The sequence below is a fragment of the Alosa alosa genome, chromosome 4, assembly GCF_017589495.1.
Source record: "Alosa alosa isolate M-15738 ecotype Scorff River chromosome 4, AALO_Geno_1.1, whole genome shotgun sequence".
NCBI lineage: Eukaryota > Metazoa > Chordata > Actinopteri > Clupeiformes > Clupeidae > Alosa > Alosa alosa.
In genome coordinates this window covers 12,163,304-12,178,986 of record NC_063192.1, presented here as the reverse complement: position 1 = coordinate 12,178,986, position 15,683 = coordinate 12,163,304, and the positions used below count along the sequence as shown (strand labels likewise).

Genomic DNA, 15,683 nt, shown 5'->3' with positions numbered 1-15,683 from the left:
CAATGCCCCTCCTGGAGCCCACTGCCACTGGCCGAACCCTCACGCTGCTCTCTCAGCTGGTCTCTCAGGAGCCCTGCTCAGCAGGCAACACAGTATGCCACAACAGAGCCAATGCCACACACCACTAGCCTAGAAATCTAGACGCGCCCCTAGCGGCAGCAAATTACATTTGCTGCCAGGGCTAGTCTAGCAACTCTCCTTTGGCTTGTGAGCTCCAGAAATCGAAACTTAATCAGGTCATTGAAATCGTGTATAGAGTCGTTTGGTGGGCTTAACATAATGATTGATGGCAGAGTTACAGCGGTTTGGCTTGAATTCCCTGCTACTTGAAAACAAATATCCTATTAAGTCTATTAGTGCAGAGGGAATTTGAAAGACAACTGATTATCCCGCCCCGCGGACTGAGCACTGTGAACGGTGAGTGCCCAGACCCTACATTTTAATGTGGGTCTGGCTCGCCAGGCTAACACACCACGCACAAACAAGGCTAGCGGAATCGCCACACACTGTGCACAGTGTCTACACAAAGGTATTACACCAGGCAGTGATGTAACATGGGCTCAGTATAGTTCTTACTTAACAGAACGCGCTCTTGAATACACAGCATAGTGCATGTATGTGCATATGACATAGCACTGCGCTTGTTTCATAATCAAATTGACACACATCTCTTCAGAAACACACACACACACGTATAAACCAGGATCCGTTTCTTGCATTGTGAAGACTAGTCCTCCGGCCCATTAGTGGAGTCGCTGTAGGAAAGTGCACGTTTGCCCACGGGCAACAGACACGTGTCTACGAATCCAAACAGCCTTTTACTGACACCAGCCTCAGGAAGCCTAACCAAATAGCCATAGATTTTTATGTGAAGTGCTATAGTCAGCGATGGTTGCACTGGTTGCCTCAGCAAAGCTTTTAGCTCTCTCTCCACCCGGCCAGTCAGGCAAGTTGCTCCTAAATATTTTCAGACATTGCTAGCTTTAGCAATTCCACCACTTATCCCAAAGCATTCATAATTCTAAGCATACTTGTTACAAAATTCATTGAAATATAGACAAAATGTAGACATGGCATCCCACAATAGAACTAGCAGAAGCACATGAAATAAACTGACCACTGCTGACCACTTTTTATCTGCCTATATTGTGCTTACATGAGTAGCTTATTTGTTGTTGTTGTTGTGCACAGCAGAGCACTTGGCTTGTGCCATTTGTACGTGCTCACAGAATTTGCTGCTGTAGGCTACAGTGAACGTCTGCTGTTGACTGCATCACTAGTGTTTATTGTGGGGTGGAGGCTAGTATGTTGGTGATTTCTCAAGTGGCATTGTGACACTTTTCAGAATCCGCTTTTCCCAGTTTTAATGTGTGAATGAGCACAGCTTGCAATCACAAAATCATGTTTATGATTGTATTTTTTGCCCATCCATGAGCCTTTGTTGTTTACTCTGACAGACTAACAGTACTTAAAGACCCCAAAATACTTGACAGGAGCTGTCAAGATGTCTGAAAGAGGTTAAATTACTTAATTTAAGTGTCTCCCATGGCTGCGGCTCAATGCTAAATCTGTAAGCCTCGCACGAGTTTCCTGCCACCCCTCGCTGTTGCCCAGTGACATGCAGTTTGTTTATTGGTCCCTCCTGAGACATGCTGGCTCATTAAATTTGCGTTCTGTCCAGCATTATTTCCCACTGCAGTACATTTTGTTTTGAATGGCCGTCACCACCATGGGCAATGAAAACATTTTCTTTTCTTTCTCTTTTTCTTTCTCTCTCTCTCTCTCTCTCTCTCTCTCTCTCTCTCTCTCTCTCTCTCTCTCTCTCTCTCTCTCTCTCTCTCTCTCTCTCTCTCTCTCTCTCTCTCTCTCTCTCTCTCTCTCTGTTCATGTTTGTCCTTGTACCCCAGTCTGCTTGAAAAGTCCCTTGGGGGGGGGATCACATCCCACAGTGAGAGAGCCTGTGCACAATAAGCAGCCATCAGCCAGTCTCAATCCAAAAGCCTGCTCATTGTCTCTGTGTAGGAAGGGTGCATGTATGTTTCGCTATTATTTATCTAACCTCGTGGAGACTTTTGCCATGCTGCACCCGTCATCTTTCAGACTTTGCATTAGTCTAGCACAAGCTTGTTTTTCTGCCCCCCCTGTTGTGCGCGCTCCCTCTCTTCCTCCACCCGTTTTTTTTTTTTTTTTTTTTTTTTCCAAGAAAAGTTTTCCGCCTGGCTCCCGTTATGTCTCTGTTTTGTACATGCACGGGCACACACACACACACAAACACACACACACACAAGGATGGAGTTTTAGGGTTGAAGAATGCAAGACAAAAAGACGTAACCTTTTCTCTGCAGTGCTGTAAACAAGGCTCTCCCCGCGCACCCACTGTTAGGATATTTGGCGGAATACGAGGCGAGGTGTCGGGGAGTTGGTGGAGGTTAGAATGTCAGCCTTGCTGTCGAAGGCAGCCGGCGCTGGTAGTTGTTGTGGCGGCCTTGGCAAGCTCATATCTTTGGCTGCATGTCCTCTTCACTCAACCCAGCTCCCATGAAAAAAGGTCAAGCATGAGCGCAAATGGATCATCCTTGGCGGGGTAATGCGCCAACCGCCTCGGAAATTATCTCAGACGATCGTTTTAATGCAGACACACACACACACACACACACACACACACACACACACGCTCAGAACACACTGCTGGCCCTTCGCTTAGCTTCGCTGTTCAGGAACCGCAAGCTGGTGGTTCAACAAAAGCACCGCCAGGCTCGGGGTGTTTTGTGTTTCTGTGCACGTGCGGAGGGATGCGCTCTCATCCCCAAAAGTCCTTGAAAGCATGGCCGCTCCTAGCCCAAGTAGCCTCTTTCATCCCAGCGTCTGCCGCGCCACAAGGTCTTTGGCGCTATCAGTGCAGGGGCGAGCGAGGCGACAGCAGCCCAGAGCCCCCGCTTTTAAAGAGGCGTTTATGAAACCACAGTGCGTCTCTCCTTCAAGCCCTCCGCCAGTGCACTGGATGGGGGGGGGGGAAAACCCTGCCTGCCTGCCTCGGTTGGCCTGCCTGTTTATGCAGCTGAGACGCTATAAGACACAGATGACAAACCAGCTTTGATATCATTTTTTTTTTCGTATTCTTTCTCTTTTTCTTTTTTTTCCCCCGTCGCTCCACAGTGGATGGAACAAAGGCTTTTGTTGCGGGGAGTGCATCGTGTGGATTAGGCAGTTGCACCACGCGCCATTAGATTTCCAACACATGGCCTTTGTGACAAATCTCTGATTTGTGTCGGATGTGCTGTACCGTTGGCTCTGATCTGATTGTCTGATGGTTGTTTGTGATTGTCTGTGTGTGCGCGCATGCACATGTGTTCGTGCTCCACATATGCAGATTGCGTATTTTGAAGGTGTGGTTACATGCTTTGTAATGTGCATATTTTTCCTTTGTCCATTCCTTTATTCTCTCTCTCTCTCTCTCTCTCTCTCTCTCTCTCTCTCTCTCTCTCTCTCTCTCTCTCTCTCTCTCTCTCTCTCTCTCTCTCTCTCTCTCTCTCTCTCTCTCTTCCTTCCCGTCTCTGGTTCGTGGTCATTTGCTGCAGCCCTATTGCAATCAGATTTGATTCGACTGGCTTAAGCAGGCACAAAGCCATGGCCCGGATTAAGCCCCTGCTAAACGCTAAATCCTTTTATATTCGTCTAGTGACACACAATATGTAAAACTGACCACACTTGGAGAGGGTATTAAACAGGCAGAGCCAAGGCCCCGAACTGCCACGTTAATTGCTTTTGTCATCGTTGGAGAGTCTGAGACATGCATGCATCGCACACACACTCACACTTCTATGTATATAAATGGATGCTTTCTCAGATGAAGATAAATCCAGTGGTACAGAGCCCTCCCACACCACACACACACACACATGGATGAGTGAATTATTTCTGTTCTTCAGGAGGCTTAGTGGTCATTGATTAGCCAGTAAAAAAGACAAGCAGAAACAATTGCCATAGGATCCACTTTAGCCTCCATCTCGGCGCTCTGCTACTGTGCAAGGATAAAGAAGAGCTTGAACAGGACGAAGAGAGAGATGGAGAGAGAGCGAGAAGAGGAGGCTAAGTGGAGGAAAGGAAATATGGAAGGGGCATTTGTATTGCGGTCAGTGCAGGCGGACCGCGCGCAGGGGCAGCCTGCGGGATCGATTGGGCCTTTTGAGTGGCAGTCCTCTGTCCACGCTCCCTGTAGCTTTGGCGGATATATATGACACACGGCACGCTTCATGGATCTGGCTGGGAGATTATACACACACACACCAGATCAATAGCACAGAGCCAGGCTGGCAGCACACACACACACACACACACACACACACGCCGGAGCACCCTGTCCGCAGACACCACCAGACCTACACACTCACGCACACAAATCTCTGACCCCTACACACACAAAGTGTCCTTGTCGTGTCCATGCAATTTCTTGCTTCTGCTCTCTCTCTCCCTCCCCCCCTCCCCCCTCCCTGCACCACTCTAAAATGGAGTGTTAACATGGCCGGGCTGCCCTCCTGCTTCCACATTCCCACCTAATATGGCTCCTAGTCCCTGATGTGCTCACACCTGCTCAGGCTGTGCGTGCGAGCGTAAAGGGGGATGTGTTTGTCTCTGATGGGTCGGATGTGGACTGGCCATATAATTTGCCAGTCCCAGCTCCCACCCCATCCCACCCCCGCCTACTTTCAGCTTCCAGACTTCCTCCCTGACTGGGCTAACGTAAGCGTCACTTGCTAGCATACTGCTCGCAATGCATGGGTGTGCGGACAGCCATCACACCCCACGCCCATACCTAAATATGTAGGCTTAGATGGGCAGATAAAATCACAGCATCTCCGTGTTTAGTACACTTGGCACATTTTTGTTGGCTGCTAATGATGCTTAGTACTCTTGAATACGTCAAGTACACTAGACTAGTGCACCAGGGATCTTAGCACAGCCGCTCTGATCATTCTTACCATTGCATGGGTAAATGCTAACTAAGCCTCTCTGAAGTAGCTGTGTAAAAAAGGTAGTAAAATAACCTCAGTCTGTTGGAAAGCCTTTAGCTTAATATATAGATTCTGTGTGAAGGATAACCAGGATCATGCAGTCTATCACCCTCTCTAAGCTAGCATAGCCCAGGCAAACCTCTCTCGTTGGACGGTGATTTATCATCTGGCTAAAGGCTAAAGCAGAACCAGTCTGTGCATCAGAAAGTCACTGGCTGGATCTTATTCTCCTGCCATCTCCACACTCCATTTTAAGAGAAGCCTTTCTGTGTAATTGTTAAGGTTAAAGTTGACAGATATTTAGCAGATGGTTTGATCCACACACAACGGCAGTAAACAAACCCAGGTCGACTGATTGTCTGTCGTGACATTACCGCAACTGGAATTGTAAGTTGTTAAGACTGCTGTTTCAGTCCTATTGTATTCAGTACCACACTGGTGCTAGCTTTCTTGCCAGAATGCTACTCAATTTTTCTTCTTATCTGAAGTGATTGAGTGAATTCACATTAAGGACTGTTGGGAGAAACAACCTAGGCGTAGGTTTTTATAGGTCTGGGACTCCTCCCTTATTCCAGCCCAGGCTTTCATAGAGCCCTTAAACACCCACATCAAAGGCGCTCGTATCCAACATATGTTGGAGTCCATACCAGCTAACCGGCGAGGGATATTCCCAAGACACTGAGGCTTACAGTTGCACACTCTTCGCTGTTAGATGTTCATATCGGCTCAGATGTCTTAGATCTATTTAACTCGGTTATTTATTTATTTGCTGTCGCTTTGAGTGGTGTGGTGACAGAAGCGCTGTATTGTCACAGCGGCCCTGTGATATGCGATATCCAGACTGAAATGTCGGCCACTCTGCGCCACCAAAGCTGCTATCTCAGAAAAATGAAAAGGCAGCACCCTGATGCGCTCGGCAAAAGTCTCCTAGCCTGCTCTGACAAGGCCCAGGGGGAGAAGAGCCCCCCTTTTTTTTACCCTCCCCCCTCCTCCCTCCAAACCTGACCACCTGCCGATTACTAATTAGAAAGCTGCTACAGACAAGCGGCTTGTCCGTCGCCTCGGCTCGTCAAAGAGCTTCTGTTCCCGCGGCCTGGAGGGAAAGAGCAGTGTGTGTGTGTGTGTGAGAGCGCGAGCGCGCTGTTATGGACCCGCTTCATAGAGGTTTGATATGATCACTCTGAGGTATCTCTCCCCCCCTCTTTCCGGCGAGGGGAAATGGCGCTGTCTGCTCCTCCAGACTGGATAAATGTGCTGCTGAAATGGAATGGGATTAAATGCCATAAAATAAAAACAGAGAGAGAGAGAGGTTGATCTGAGGTCTGTGGCTGTGGATGGGGAAAGGTTAGGCTTTGTTGGTGGAGAAATTGGATGAGCTCGGGTGGGAGTGGGGGGTCACCATGGCAGGGCCTGACCCCTGACCCCGTAGAGTAGAGCTTCGTGTTGCCCCTCAGCGGGAGATGACCTGGGGAATTGGATGGGGGTGAGTCAGGGTGTCCGTTGTCGGAGCTTATGTGCGCGGGGAAGAAAATGGTGGTTCGTTATGTCTGATTGTCATCACCACCATCAACCCACACACACACACACACTCTCTTACACTTCCCTGTGGTGTCATTATTGCATTCCTCCTGCTCTTTTAATTTGGTGATCAGTGGGCTACAGTGAGCTTGCTGTCTGCGCTTGGCTTCAGTGCAGTGCAGGTCTCTCCTCCTGCCACAGTCTCACTTGCCCCTTCACCTACCTCCTTTAGATAAACACAGCTGATCCTACAGCAGTGAGCAATACATGAGTAATGGAGATTTTTTGCCTCTTGCTGTGTGTGTGGCTGCTTGCTAGCATGTTGCTACTCTCCTCTCATTATGGCTTATAAAGAGAGAGAGAGAAAGAGAGAGAGAGAGAGAGAGAGAGAGCAAGCGAGAGCAAGCGAGCGTGCGTGCATTAGATAGCAAACAGGGCTCACCCATCCCCCCACACACACACACACACACACACACACACACACCACCACCACCCCCCTTTGCAGTGAGGCAGCGTCTCATTTGACTGTGAGCTCATGCAGCTCCTCTCCTTTATTGGTAAAGGTGTGTGTTAAATTAGACATGCTCCAGGAAAGCTGCGCATCAGCTGACTGAACAATGAGCTACAGCACGCCGAGGTGTGTGTGTGTGTGTGTGTGTGTGTGTGTGTGTGTGTGTGTGTGTGTGTGTGTGTGTGTGTGTGTGTCTGTGAGCAAGCAAGCACTCACCCCCTCTTCCACTTCTCTCCTTACCTCATGCATATTCATGCATGCTAAGTGAGGAGTGACAATACATTAAGAAGTAATGGCTGCAGATGGATCACATTTAACTTTGACGATCCCCCCCCCCCTCTTCTTCCTTTTTTCTCTTTTTTCCCCTTCTTTTCACTTCTGGTCCACACTCTCGTGCTCACCGTTGGCCATGAGCCGTTTCCTAAAATCCACCCACCCGGGCTGATAAATCTCAATTTAAAGGAGGGACCCGGGGCGGGTGCAGCAGGAGGGTCGATAATTGATCCGGTGGTGTTTGCGAAAGCCCCAAAAGCCCCCTCTCTCTGCCTCTTGCCCGCCCCCTCCTTTGCCTCTGCCTCTCAGCTGCTCTTGGAGAGGTTGGAACCTGTAGCCCCGGGGAAAGCACAAGGAAGTCTTTTACAAAGGCCCCTGAAGCACCACACACACACACACACACACACACACAGAGAGCGCCATGCTCCCATAAACACAGTACCATGCTCTTCAGCTCACTCAGTTCCCCTCCCCCATACTCATTGCTGATGGAGGGGGAATGCTGCTGAAAACTACAAAATGGCTGGATCTCTCTCTCTCTCTCTCTCTCTCTCTCTCTCTCTCTCTCTCTCTCTCTCTCTCTCTCTCTCTCTCTCTCTCTCTCTCTCTCTCTCTCTCTCTCTCTCTACATCTCAGGTCTGTATCCCCTGCTTGCTCCTTACTGCCTGTGACTAATCGAGCCCCATGCAAATGAGCTCAGTAATTCACTCTCCCCAAACGAGCCTTTCCGCCGCTGCCGCCGAGGTTGTGTGTTTTTAAACGGCCCCCGTACCGCCGCAGTTTAAAAAGCAGCTGATTATTCATGTGCTTGAAGGTTGGGGTGGGGAGGTGCTGCTGATGGTGGGGGTCTTAGTTGTGTTGATATAGTCAGATAGAGCCGGGTCGTGTTGCAGTTTATTTTAATGCACAATGCGCCTCCACATGCAGCTTGACACACATATGACTCCATGTCAGATGATCTTGGTAAAAAATTGATAGCCCAAGGGAACGTTTTCATTTCAAGTGTGAGTGTCAGTAGAAATGGATTTTCAGAAGAATATACTCTGGTTTATGATTTTTGTAAGTCACCTCTCCTAAGCTCATATCAGCTTTTCTATACAGCTGCCAAATCCATCCATCTCTCTTCCTCTCTCTCTCTCTTCCTCTCTCTCTTTCTCTCTCTCTCTCTCTCTCTCTCACCTTAAGCTTTCATTCTCCTCTGCTAACCCCCCTCTCTCTGCTTTTCATCTGACGTGGATGGGACTTTTTGAATCATGTCATCTCATCTCCCCTCTGATTTGTCTCTTTTGTTCTCTCTCTCTCTCTTCCCTCCCTCCCTTTCTCTCTCTGTCTTCCCCCCCCTCCCCCTTCTTTTTGTCAGTGAGCTCAGAGACACAACACACACATGCGCACGCACACACACACACAGGTCGCACAAAAGCGCTGATGGATATTTTCATTGGGCCCTTATCTTGTAAATGACTCGCTGGGCCTGGGTGGGGGCCGCGGCCAGGAGGTGTCAATCATCCAGCCGGCCGCTGTGACAACGATTAAAAAGAGGGCAGGGTGAAAAACAGAAAGGAGAGTGTGGAAAAAGGAGGGAGAAAAACAAACCCAGCATGCCCTATTCACACATACCCAGATAAGACCCCACACACCCCTCAAACCTTTCCATCTTGCCTTGCAGAATTCCCACTTCAGAAAAAGCATCGGTTTTGGTTTTGTTTTTATTTTTTGTATTTTTTTTTTCTTTTCTGAAAGCCCCTCTAACAAATGGGCTGCACTGTGGCCTCCCTATTTGATTTTCCTTTTGACTCGACCTGCTGCCTCCAACAGATAAACACAAGAGCGATCAATAACCGACTGCCCAAACAGATAAATAAATGATGATGTAAGGCTGCATGGAGAGGCGGTTTTTGCTTTTGTTAGCGATCACGACCCGCTTCTAACATTCCCCCTCACACCGCCACCACACACCTCCTGTCGCATCTCAGACACACACTATACACACAAACACACTCACTCTCCACTGCATGTGTAAACAAACATCAGTCACCCTTAGCCAGTGGAAAGTTTTTGAAGAATGTCGTAAGACTGGACTCTGGGACAAGCCTGTGTCTCCGGGCTTCCTTTTCCCTTGATCACTCGTCTGTGTCTCTCCGCCTGTGTCTGCTCCCCCATTCAGACTCCAGGTCGGCCATGTTTGTATGCCTGGGATGCATTGCTTCTCATTACCGTCCTGTTGGGAGCTTCCTGCCGCTCCACTCCCTGCTTCCCCAGAGCCTCCGTAGGCTCTCTGAAGTTCAGACAAACAGGGAAGCTCCTTCGTTGTTTCCTCCGGCTGTCCATTCTCCAATACAGTTGAGTCTGTGAAGCTGCAAGCCTGTCGAGTTGGATGGAGGGTTCTGGATCGTTAAAGCAATTCCGCCTCGACCGAGCTGCTCGTTCATTTAGAGGTTTTTTTTTTTTAAGGATAGTGCGTTTACATTTGTTCATTACTATTTAATAATGTCTTGGAGAGAATGGGCGATGTCTGTCTTGAAGACCTCAAACGCGTGGGCATCATTTTTACCGTGTGGGGAATGGCTTTCAAACGGAGCGCAGAGGGAGGAGAAATGGATCTCTCTCTCTCTCTCTCTCTCTCTCTCTCTCTCTCCCACCCTTTCTCTCCTCCTCTCAGCCCTCCAGCGAAATCACAGCACTCCGTTCTCTCCGTCAGGGAGGTCTTAGCTAGCAGACATAATTGTCGACAGACACTTGAACAAACCCCCTTGATTTCCCTCCTCTCTCGACCCCCCATCCCCCCTTTTTACCATCCTCTCCTATCTACAACTACCCCCCCCCCATACACACACACACACACATACTACCTCTCCCACCGGCCGCCCCTGCAAAAGCCCAGCGTCGCTCCCCAGAGATGGGTTGACCTCACTGGGAGAGGCTCTCAGTCAACAGCTCCAGCCTGAAGATGTGCGATTAAGACAGGCTGAGGCATGATGAGAACCAGGCTGGATGATCTGAACCGCAACCCCTTATGTAAGGGGGAGGATTGGGGGGGGGGGGGGTGCAAGGAAGTTCCGTGTGGAAAAGTGTGTGTGTGTGTGCATGCTGTCTTTGAATTTGTGGTCTTGAACAAGAAAAGGAACACCAGCTTGACTAGAAAAAGAAAGAGGCGGGTGGGTAAGGGAGAGAAAGAAAGAGAGAGAAAGGGGGGAGGGAGAGAGTGAGAGGGAGAAAATCCAGTCAGGGAATGGCTGCACTCACACTGCTTTGTGTTCCAAACACATTTTGCGTGATCAAAGCAGACGTGTCCTCAGACGAGAGGCTCATGCTTCAGTGTAAATAAGATTTTATCTGTGAGATGGTCGGAGCACAGCCCAGCATCTCTCTCTCTCTCTCTCTCTCTCTCTCTCTCTCTCTCTCTCTCTCTCTCTCTCTCTCTCTCTCTCTCTCTCTCTCGCTCTCGCTCTCGCTCTGTCTGTATCAGGGCTTGTTTCTGTTCTTTTTCCCTCATGTGGCTGCTCTTTAAATGTGAAAACTGTTACCTCAGAGGGAAAAAGTGTGTCTCTTCTCTTTGTAAGTGAAGCATGGGAATCCTCAGAGCCCCTTCGGTGTTAAGAGAGGAGAGTAGGGGATTCGAGAGGGAGAGAGAGAAAATGATATTTCCATTTAGCAGTGTTGTGTGCTTGATGTTGGCTGCAAAGGACAGGATGTGTGTGTGTGTGTGTGAGAAGCAGAAGTGCCTGTCTGTTTTTGTCCTTGGTAGCGTGAATGTTTTTGTTAAGGAGATGAGGGTTCACGACCTGGCCATACCACTAGTCACATTCAATTTAGCAACTCCCGGCTCTGAATGAGAGGATGCAGCCATGGATCACACACACACACACACACACACACACACACACACACACACACACACACACACACACACACACAGTGTGTCCCTGGCATGGCGCTGGTGAGGTTATGCAATTTTTTCAAAGTGGAGAAGTTGAAAAGCGTTTGACAAAGGATTGGGGGTGGGGGGGGGTGCACTTGGGGGAGAGTGTCCAGGCAGTTTGGAGCGTTTACCGACCTGCCTTTGTGCCAGGCCTCCTCCTGCGTTACCGTTTGGCGTCGCTTTTGAAGAGCAGCCTGTGCTGCCACTTTGCCACCGCACCCACCCACGCAGCCCAGGCACTGTGTTCAGCACGGCGGGCCGCGTTTCTGACAATGCCCTCTCTCTCCCTGTGCCTCTGGTGCTCTCCGTGGGACGCTTGCTTCGCTCTCTCTCTCTCTTTTGCACTCTCTCTCTCTCTCTCTCTCTCTCTCTCTCTCTCTCTCTCTCTCTCTCTCTCTCGTTCACTCTTTTTTTCTTTTACCTACTCTTTACTGTGTGCCCACGCACTCCACCTCTCCCAGTGTGTGTCTGTTTCTCTACTTCCCTTCCCTGCCTCCATCTTCTTCCTTTCTCTCACTAGTTGTTCCCTTGCTTTCACCCCTCTCTCTCTGCCTGTCTCTCTCCCTGCCTGTCTCTCTCTCGCTCTGTCTCTCTGTCTCTCTCTCTCTCTCTCTCTCTCTCTCTCTCTCTCTCTCTCTCTCTCTCTCTCTCTCTCTCTCTCTCTCTCTCTCTCTCTCTCTCTCTCTCTCTCTCTCTCTCTTTTTCTCTGTCTGTGGGTCCCCGTGGGCCGCCCTTGATGTTTGTTCTGGAGAGACAGGCCAGGCCTGCTCCAAAGCGCCCTAATCCTATTACTCACATTCCAGTTGAAGTGCACAACAGGCCACAGAGTTTTAAAGCAGTCCAACTCCTCTCCCTGTAGTGTCACCGAGACAATCTCAACCTGGTGTCTACACAGATAGATTGATGGACGCAGCAGAGCAGGCTGCCCTGCACCCTCACAGCTTAACCTCCCTTAAACGTAAACTGAGACCAAATGTCTTCTACGCGGTTACCAAATGCCCTATGTCCTGATCATCAGTTGGGAAGTACTAAGCCAATACTAAATCTCACCAAGAGTACAGACAATATGTGAATGTTTTATTATGGTGTGTATGTATACATGTAATTGTGTGGAGTGACTAGCATTTGCATGAGCACGGTATTAATCTGTTGGCCTGTTCTTGTCTTTCAGACTGTGTGTACATTGAGAGCCGTCGACCCAACACACCCTACTTCATCTGTAGCATTCAGGATTTTAAGCTGGTGAGTGCAAGTGGATTTCTATTCCTCTCTTTCTCTTTCTCTCTCTCTCTCTCTCTCTCTCTCTCTCTCTCTCTCTCTCTCTCTCTCTCTCTCTCTCTCTCTCTCTCTCTCTCTCTCTCTCTCTCCCTCCCTCCCTCCCTCCCTCCCTCCCTCCCCTCTCTCTCTCCCTCTCTCTCTCCGTCTCTCTCTGCCTCGCCCCGAGCCTGGGCTTCATCACTGCTGACCTTATCAGCCCACTGGCCTCCGTGTTTGTTGTCTTATTTATTTCCATAAGTGCTGTGAAAGCAGGATCAAACACAGCTTTGATGTGGGGTAATTGCCTGCGATTGTGTGTGTGTGTATGTATTTGTGTGTGGACCTAACCCAGGTGTGTGTTGACGAGATTAATGTTTGTGTTGGAGACAGTAAAAATCACTGAAATGTGTAAAACCAGCCTGGATACTCTAAAGGGCACTATCGGAGCTGAGAGGGAGAGGAAAAAAACGATCTCTGTGAATTGCAGCAGGCTAGGCTTTATAGAGCGAGCCATACGCACAATATAAAAGGGAGGTCTGTTACAAGACCTTAAGGGAAGAGACCTCAAACAAGCTACAGCTAAACCTCAGCGTTAGTGTCATCTCTTTCATTTCTCCTCTATCTTTTTTCCCCCACCTGACTAAATGATCAATTAGGGGGGGGAATGCACGCAAGGCGAAGAGATGCATTTTCACTCCTTTCTGTAATGAATGGGGGGGTGTGTGTGTGTGTGTGTGTGTGAATATTTCATTCTCCTCTCCCAGACGCTTTCTTTTCACCTCAAGCACATTCTTTTAATCAGCCACATTTAAAAAAAGCTTGAAGCTTCAAAGCGAGCAAGGCAGCTGACAATGTGAGAACCTCACATTGCCTCACAACCTCACTGGCATTTTAAAACTGGTTTATTAGGCCGGTGGATTCCTGTTTATCTTAACTCTTGATAGCTCCTCGTCAGACACGGGAAACAGTGCGCTTTTAATTCCCTTGCCACTCATGCATTGAGCTGATCCCTCCCCCTCCCCTCCTTACCTCCCTATAATATACCCACAGAGGTAGTTTTGTCATTAAAGTAGCTTGTCACGGCAGGTCTGAAATCACAACAGCAGTTACAATTAGTGGGGAGGCTGCTTTAGATGGGAATAGGCAGGCGGGGAGGGGAGGGGCTGGGGGTGAGGGACACGACCCAGGGGGGCAGGGTCCCCAAGAGGCCACGTTAATGACACAGAACATCCAAGGTGATGATGGGAGGTCAAGGGAGCTGCGGGCGGGAGCAGTGGTGTTTGGTGGTGGGGGGGGGGTTGAAGGTTGGACGAGGGAGTACAGCTGAGGCTGTAGGGGAGGAGTTGAGGGGCTACTCTGGCAGGGGGTGCGTGGGGGTGGGGGGGTTATGGTGCTGCAGGACCCAGCCAGGGACGAGGCGCTTTAATCGGATTGCGGGGCAGAAGTGCTGAGACAGGCAGGAAGGCCCTCGCCGGGGCTCAAACAATAACGTCCCGGCCGACCCTAATCTCCAGCACTTGATTAAGTGCAGATCAAGAGGGGGCGGGTGGCTGGGGGGGAGGGGGGTCTTACTTGGCCTGATGGTAAATGTCAAGGGAGAAAACAAGGGATATCCATTAGCTTAACTCCCATCTTTTTTTGTTTGTGTGCGCGGGCGCTTGTGTGTGTGTCTCTTCCGTCTTCAGCTTCTCTCCCGGTGTGCTCACTGAAGAGGCGTCTACAAGCTGGCACATTTCAGATGTGGGTGCTTACTTGTGCTCTTGTTTCAAAGGCATTAGAATCCTTTTAAAACTCAAGGTGTGTGCATATGTGTGCGCATATGTGTTTGTGTGTACGGTTTGGGAATTGTGTGTGTGGCAAGACGCTGTCAGGTGGCATGTCGAGCGGTGCGGCAGCACATGTTCGACGAGCGTCTCGACCGCGGTGATCCCGAGCTGGGAGGGGGGGCCTTGTCCCTCACCCCCCGACCCCCTCGCCGCTGTTGCCTGTCACCACACAGCCTAATTGGAGACACAAGCATCTGTCTCCTCCCGAAAAAGAAACCCAAACGATTGTGAGGAGTCGATTGCTCTTCCTCTTTTTAAACCCTCTTCCTTCCACTCTCTCTCCCTCTCTCTCCCTCTCTTCTCTGTCTATCTGTTTCATCTCCCACTGGATGGGAGTCTTCTCCATTGGCAGGTTTAATTGATTCGTTTTTAAAGAAGATCTGAGGATCCTTTTTAAAAGCTTCTTTCCAGAGGCAATAATGACTCATGAGGGTATCGGCAGGTAGCGCGGGGGTGGGGGGGATCTAACCCCCCTCAGCTTGCATCACTATCAGATGTTAAGGTAGATTCATTGGATACATAATGGTCACAGCTCCCACAGGAACAAGCACTCCCTCCCCTCCCTCTGCTTCTCTGCAACCCTGTTCTCTTTCACCCTGCTCTCGTTCTCTCGTTCTCTCGCTCTCTCTCTCTCGCTCTCTCTCTCGCTCTCTCTCCCGTGAAATTAAATATCTCATCATTACGGCTGTTGCCACCAGAGTCGATGTCGCCGCCTTTAGCCCGTCGCTGCTGCAGTCTGACACACCAGGCAATGAGTTATTTAACCTCTGCGTCCACCGCTGTTGCTCGCTGCTGTTGTTGTTGTGGGCAGGGAGGGGCATTTCACCAGTACACAGTGGGCAGGAAATCACTGTGGCTTCTGACCAAAACGACCTCATCAATATCCCCTCTCTCTCTCTCTCTCGCCATTTCTCTCTCTCGCCATTTCTCTCTTCCTCACCGTCTGTCTCTTGCACTATCTGTCCATCCCTCGCTCGCCCCCCCTCCCTCTCTTCAAACCACGTCACTCGTGTACTTTATGTAATGACCTGTGAATCCAATTAGCGCTGTGTAGAAAATCTGCAGGCAGCCATCAATCTCTCCCACCGAGGGATAAACCTGTCAGCCTCAACCCAGCACCGCTGCACCCTCCATATGCACACACACACACGCAAACATACGTCAAGCCTCATGCACAGCACACACATTATGCACCGAATACACACATTACACATTAATTACGCGTGATCTCCCATTTGTACGACAAAAACACACACGTGCACTCACACGGTGTGATTCATATTGAAGATTTTACACAGTTCATGCTTCATATGAACATGAAATGGAGAGAATGCACAGTGTGCGCGCACACACACACACACACCCCC

General features: G+C 49.6%; 1 protein-coding gene across 1 annotated transcript in view; it reads left to right on the top strand.

Annotated features, from left to right (window-relative positions):
* The window catches only part of rerea (arginine-glutamic acid dipeptide (RE) repeats a), a 126,408-nt gene that overhangs the window by 26,072 nt on the left and 84,653 nt on the right, over window positions 1-15,683 (top strand). Inside the window, 1 exon segment of the mRNA XM_048241607.1 lies at window positions 12,405-12,475. Coding sequence (XP_048097564.1) covers window positions 12,405-12,475 — 71 coding nt within the window.